The 6,915-nt window shown below is 41.8% G+C and overlaps 1 protein-coding gene across 3 annotated transcripts in view; it reads left to right on the top strand.

Moving 5' to 3' along the window:
• Nucleotides 1–5,924, top strand: part of LMAN1 (lectin, mannose binding 1) — a 34,838-nt gene extending 28,914 nt beyond the window's left edge. For 2 of the 3 annotated variants that reach the window (XM_058691926.1, XM_058691928.1), the window contains exons 12-13: nucleotides 2,194–2,315; nucleotides 2,630–5,924. In XM_058691926.1, coding sequence (XP_058547909.1) covers nucleotides 2,194–2,315; nucleotides 2,630–2,666 — 159 coding nt within the window. In that variant the 3' untranslated portion in view covers nucleotides 2,667–5,924. The remainder of the gene's footprint in view (nucleotides 1–2,193; nucleotides 2,316–2,629) is intronic. The other variant, XM_058691927.1, reaches the window with a different exon arrangement.
• The last annotated feature ends 991 nt before the right edge of the window (nucleotides 5,925–6,915 follow it).

Here is a 6,915-nt window from a genome sequence, read left to right on the forward strand (position 1 = left end):
CACTGGGTGCCAGTGGCACTTCCCAGTCGTGACAATCCAGATGTCTTCAGACGTGGCCAGCTGTCCTCTGGCCAAATGAACTGCCCCTGGTTGAGAACCACCAGTCTAAGAGTTCATTTCTCCCCACTATAGTGGTGTCTCTGGCTGGCTGGTGGGAAAACAGACTGTTCCCAGCCCTTCCCGTGAGCTCTGGGAGTTGTCTGGCCTCTTGCTTGGAGTAGTTCTCCCCTAGCCATGTGGAGTTTTGCACCACGCATGTACAGATTAGATTCAGCCAAAGATTTGAAGGACTCTTCTGCAAACTTCAGAGACTTCTGTCTCTGCTGTTACCCTTTTTCATATTCTGTCACATACAGCCTCCTTAGCCTCCCTAAAATACAGTATCTGACTTCTTAGCTCAGTAGGACCACTCGCTTCTCTCTGGGGGCCCTCCCTGTGTGTAGAATCTACCTCCGGGCCACTGCCTGTGGCCAGTGTTTGTAAACAGGTGTTTCGTATATTTTGTCTTGTTGTCAAGGTGACTGAGCTGTTCCTAGTCAGCCCTTCAGAGGTGGAAGCAGAAAATGTTCCTCCTATCCCATAATTTTTTATATGGAATATTTATATTAATCTTTCGATAAACGTTTTTTTAACTTCCATTTTAATTTCTTCTCTGACCCATGGTTTTTTTTTTATTTAAAAAAATTTTTTAATGTCTATTTTTGAGAGAGAGAGAGAAAGAGCATAATCAGGGGAGGGGCAGAGAGAGGGAGACACAGAATCTGAGGCCAGGCTCCAGGCTCTGAGCTGTCAGCACAGACCCTGATGTGGGGTTTGAACTCAACAAACCAAGAGATCGTGACCTGAGCCAAAGTCCAGTGCTTAACCGACTGAGCCACTGAGCCCTGATCCATGGACTTAAAGTTGTCTTCCTTTGGCCTTTTTTTCCCCCCTAAAATGCTGATCCCTTAATTTCTTGCTATCTTGTTTGCTGCCTTTGCCTGCAGACAGGTGTCTTTTGTTTTGTTTTGTACTTAAGAGAGAGCGCGCGCGTATGAGCAGGAGAGAGGGGCAGAGGGAAAGAAAGAGAATCTCAGGCAGGCTGTATACTCCACATGGAGCCTGACTCGGGGCTCGATCGCCCAATCCTGGGATCATGACCTAAGCTGAAATCAAGAGTTGGACGCTCAACCTAGGCGCCCCCAGACAGGTGTTCGTTTTAGATTGGATTTGTTTCTAGGTTTGCCGGTTGTCTTCTGTGAGTTGGTCCATATTATGTAGTCTACCTTCCTGGAAGTCCTAATACCAGATTTTTAAAAAATATCTATTGTTGTTTAGGAAAGAAAATTAATATGTTAAATAACTTTCCTGAGGTCATTAGCTAGTATGTGGTAGAAGGGAAGAACTTAGGTCTTTAACATGTAATCTTGTCTCCTTTATATTTTTAGATACTGTCTTTCTTAACTATTTTTTTATATATGTCTTGCATATACATATTTTTCAAATATGACTTAATAGTTTTCTTACTGACCATCACCTCTCATCCAAAGCATTATCGCCTATTCCCTTAGCTCCGTTTGAGGTTATTTTCTCCCAACTTCAGCCTGTGTTGCAATGACCAGGTTGATGCTGTGGATACATATGTACCGAAGAATGTTGGCAACCACGTGACCAACCGCAATGTTGGTGCCGAAGAATGTAACCATGTAATTGCCTGAACCAGAACACTTTTGAGAATGGGATACTGTTGATAATTACTCTAGTACAGCAAGTATAAACCGGATGTGTCCAGGGAATTCGTGGTTTGTGACCATCAAGAGCACAAAATATTCATCGTCACTGTGATGACGATTCGGGCCAGATGGCAACGAGTTAGTGACTGGACCACGAAGGTGGAGGCCTTCCAGTATCATCTACTCTTTCAGAAAGTCAGGTGGCAGGGGCGCCTGGCTGGCTCACTCCGAAGAGCACGAGACTCTTGATCTTGGGGTCATGAGTTTGAGCCCCACGTTGGGTGTAGAGATTTCTAAAAAAATAAATAAATGAACTTTAAAAGGTGGTAAAAGTTACGGGGGTGGAAGATATTTATGGGATGAATAAATGAAATGCTTCAGTTTATGTAGTCCACCATGAATTTTGTAAAGATTGCACATTTACTTCTTTTTCTAGAATACCAATTTGACTAACCATAACACAAAGTCCTTTGCCTTACAGCCATCAAATGAAAGGCCAAAATGCCCAGAACTACCACCATTTCCATCGTGTTTATCTACGATGCACTTTGTTATATTTGTAGTGGTACAAACGGTGTTATTCGTGGGTTATATCATGTATAGGTAAGTCTCTAACATGTAACTGAACATTTTTCTGTACTTGTTTAATTTTAAATGCTCGAAGTCCTCAGTGCTCATCATAGTACTGTGATGTATAAGTACATTTCAGTACTTATAGAATTCAGTTTACACAAAGCAAATGTTGTTTCTAGTCTATTTCAGTCACGTGGGAGTGCACGTATAGAATATTCGTATGTTTATCTTAGTGCATCTTCTACTCCAAAAGACAATGTGTATTTCAACTTTAAACAGTCCTGTTCTTTCTAAAGTAAAACATATAGAACTTTCAGGGGTTTTTTCTTTCTCTTTTTCCTTAGGACTCAGCAAGAAGCAGCTGCCAAAAAATTCTTTTGACCACCATTTTCCTATGTGTTCATCATGTATGTGTGTACAAAATGTTGTCTTTTTGAGGGAATTTAAGTATTTAAATTGCTTCATAGTCTAAATTATTAAATTTTGTATAAAATAACTGTTTAAACCTTGATTTGCGGTAAGAATAAACCTTAAAACAAAGACAACCACATGTAAATTTGTGCATAGTACATAAATCTATTTAAGTTTCAGTGAATTTCTGGCCAGTAGAATACAGCCACTGAACAGAATATTGATAAAGAAGATGGTAAATAATAGAAACTGGGGGCACCCTCCAGATGTGAAAGTTACCCCTACGTCTCCAGTGTTGGAGGTTTCTTTATTTAACATAAATACACTTGCCCTCCTGCCCCCCCTCCCCCCCCACCAACTCTGTGGTCTAAGAGCTCCCCATCATGTCCATTTTGTAACCAGAGTCTTTTCTTAGAGATCAGAGTTTCCCACTCTGACCCAGTCCTGCAGGCCTTTAATGCAGTTCCCTTTGAAATCAAAGAATATTTTGTCTGAGAGCTTTAGGATCTAGAGAATAGGCTTCAGAGTGTTGAAGTATTTTTCCTTCCGATTATCCATGATACATTTCACTTTTAAAGGGAATTTCGGAAGAAAGTTAATAGCTGCTGTTTGCCTGAAAAACCGTTTAGGTGAAAACGTTCCTGTGATCATGGTTTTTATAGGTCTTCTGCCTGGTAACGTTCATTTCACGGCTGCTCACGTTCTCGAACGCCTGCATTCCAACAGTGTCCGTTCAATATTAATGAAAATGATTTTCGGGTTATTTGTAGTTTAAGGAACTCATTTCTGCCATGTTGAACAGTGTGTAAATTCAGCTCTGATGGCATGTCCTGAGGGTCAAGTTCACAAAACCTAGCACTACGTTTTGGTTAATGTGACTCCATGTCATCTGGTGTCGTTTAAATCAAGGAGTCTGTAGTAGAAGCAGTGTTAAGGTTTTGAAGGCAGCATTTCAAAAATAGAATTGATAGTCCCGATTTCTTTTTTTTTTTTAATGCCAGAACTAAGGATATTGTGAAGCACTTGTGAGGAAGCTTGACCTTGAAATGTCAGGCTGGAAGGGGTTATTGTAGTCTTTGTACATAGTTGTTCTAGGTATTCTAGAAACGGTCGGTAAAGGACATTTTAAAATGCAGACCTCATGTTTTCACAGCTGATGTAGACCTATTTTTTACTGGCTGCAAAATACTCTTCAGTAGTTATCTGTCCTTTGTCACAGCAGCCAAAATAATACTGTGTTACAAAACAGTATGGTTTCATTCTTCCAGACCTTCCTGAATTTGTTCTCAAATGTCATCCACAGATGGGGCTAACTGCCTAAAGTCTCTACGAAGGCTGTGGGGAACTCTGCCTTTCAGCAGTCCCTACTCCATACTGTATACGCACACAGTCCTAGCCTTGCTTTCTAGATTAACGTTCATCCTGGAACGCTGAACGAGAATATTCTAGTGACTGCCCGCTCCGCTTGGGTCACTTTCACAGAGAACATGCTTCTCGGATGTGTGTCCTTGGTAGCAGTAACATTCAGAAATTCACGTTTCAGAGACATCATCACAGAATTTGCTTTTAATGTGTAGAAAACCAAAAAGACAAAACCCTTCCGAAGCATGTTGAGGTTGCGGGCTGGGACAGTTGGGAGGTCCTCTTGAGATGAAAGGCTGCACGCACACTGTCCGGTGTTACAAAACCGCGGTCACACGTGCCCGGACGTCCGGCAGGAAAACCGGACATGTGTGCCCCGCGTCCACCGCGTGCGGAGGGGCCGTGCGGCCGCTCCTGACCCGGGGGTGGGGGGGGCAGCCGCGTCTACGAGAGCGCGTGCACCTTTTTCTCCTTTACTTAGTAATTTCATGTACTTGAGAATCACTTAGTAAAGCAGTTCGCACAGGCTCTTCGTCATATCATTTGAAATTCGGTTTCTTTTCCTCCAAATCACAGACTTCAGGTAGCTTCCTTTCTGAAGAAAAATATTCGCTCTGTGGAGAAATCAGTCACTGCCAGGATCCTTTCATTTCTGTACTATTTTGTGTAATTGAATTTGTTGACTTCTCTCACACCAGCAAGTATTTTACAGGTGCCTTGGATTAAAACAAAATTGATTTTAAATTTTTAGTGCAACTCATTGTGCTTACGATGCCACTTTTAAAAAGAAATCCAGCTACACCATGGCTAGTGCTTTTATGTAATGTATGTACTTGTGTTCTGATTGTTCGAATGTCTTATTCAGCTTGAAACTTCCCTGTGAAGCCTCAGACAGTAAACGATGTTTTGGAGGTATTCAAGGAGGTATTCATCAGCGCCTCTCAGAGTGTGGTCCGTGGACCATCTGGGTCATGGTGTGCTCGTGCAGAATGCAGATTCTGGGGCTCCATTCTAGGGCACCTGCATCAGAATTCAGGGGCGGGGCTTCAGGATGTCGTGTTCCACGAGCACCTCAGCTGATTCTGAGCACACTAATGTCTGAGAACCACTAGGATGAGGAATGCAAAAAAAGAAGTCTTTGGTTCTGTTGGTTTAAAGCTGAGCTGAGAGCATAATATAACATTGTCATCATCAATGACATTAGCAAATGTGCACTGATTCTGTTATAATTAACAAGTGATGTTCTTTTTACTAAAACTCTTGGTTTATTAATAGCCACATGCCAAACCCAGGTTGTTGCCTGTAGCTCTTGGCACTTTGGTTGATGGCTTTTAAACTTACAAAATCACCAGATCATGGTGAAGCCGTGAGAACTCCCATCTCAGAGTCCGCCTGCTAAAGCCTTTTGCTTTCCTGATTGCAATTTTTGTGGCATTTTATCTCAGACAATTGTACTTTTTGATAACTTGGGGAAAACAGAAATTACTTGAATAAGGGATTGCCTGACCCGATGCATTGCAGAGATAACAATCTTTGTAAAGAATTTCAATAACAGTTGTGAATATTAAGATGTGATTATCTTTTCCTGTTCATGTGCTTACTGCAGGGAGATAGTGAACAAACGACTATATGGGGGGTTTTTTTATTTATAAGATCTAATGTAAAATCACCACTTGCAACTTTTTAGACCTGTATGTTTGCCTGTTTAATATATTTCTTTTAAAGTTTAAAAGGGTTTTCTATCCACTGTTAATTTCAATTGGGTAACATTTTGTCAAGTGTTTTTTTTTCTGATTGTTATTTGATGCTAGCTGAAATTCGAGAAATGACATTGACCTTATTCAAATAAAGAAATATTTTAGTAAATTTACTTTTCTCCTTCCTTGATCTCGGGTAATAAGGAGTTCCTTATTTTCCAAGTAGGCCCTGGTTGTGATCGTGTTTATCTGTTGCTCTGTGCTGTACCCTAGGCGGCCTACCTCACGCAGAATCAACGCACGGAAGCGTAAAAAGAGAAGTAGAAATGAAAATGGGTACAGCTTACCCTCGCTGGTAATGAAAAACACAAACTAATTAAAACTGCATTTGATGCTTTCACCTTTAATAACCAAATACTGGTAAAAGTGTAGTTAAGCTGGAACTCTTAATCATTACTAATGGCAGTTTTAAAAAGTACTTTAATCTCCTTTGGCAAGCACTGTTTATTTAGCCAAGTAATTCCAATTTTGAGAGCCCGTGTAGTATTAAAAGGAAAGAACAGGGCTTTGGTGTCAGACAGAACTGGGCTTAAATCTTGGCTCTGCCGCTTACGAAGCATGACCTTCACTTTCTTTATACTTGGCCCCCCGGGCTGGGAGCGTTGTAAAAGAGTCTTCTGAAGTGGTCTCAGAAAATGGTAGACCCTCTTCTGCTAGAACACACAGAAATACTGGATAGAATAAACTAAGAGATGTAAATCAATTCGATGGGTTTGAAAGAAATCGGGGGAGACGACAGTCACGCCCAATCGGTATGCCTGCTGGGAGGGGGTGGTCGAGAGCAGGCTATGCACAGATAGACCCTGGGCGCCAGTTAGAGGCTGAGGAGTTCGCTCGGGGCGTTGGGGAGAGTTCTTGCCCGCCTTGCCATTGTAAAGATTTGGGATTTTATTCAGGTGTGATGAGAGATCTTCGGTAGGCCTACACCCGGCTGTCCCATGTCACAAATCTTGGGATGTTTCCGGAGGAATCAAAAGATTTGACACAGCAGCGAAGAGTTTCCCGGATGTCCAAGTGGAAGGGCCAGTGTAACAAACTGAGGAATAAAAGGATTTTAAAGACATCCCATTTTTTCGGTGGAATTCTCGACTGGGGAGACC

This window comes from Neofelis nebulosa, chromosome 11, assembly GCF_028018385.1.
Source record: "Neofelis nebulosa isolate mNeoNeb1 chromosome 11, mNeoNeb1.pri, whole genome shotgun sequence".
NCBI classification, from domain to species: Eukaryota; Metazoa; Chordata; class Mammalia; order Carnivora; family Felidae; genus Neofelis; species Neofelis nebulosa.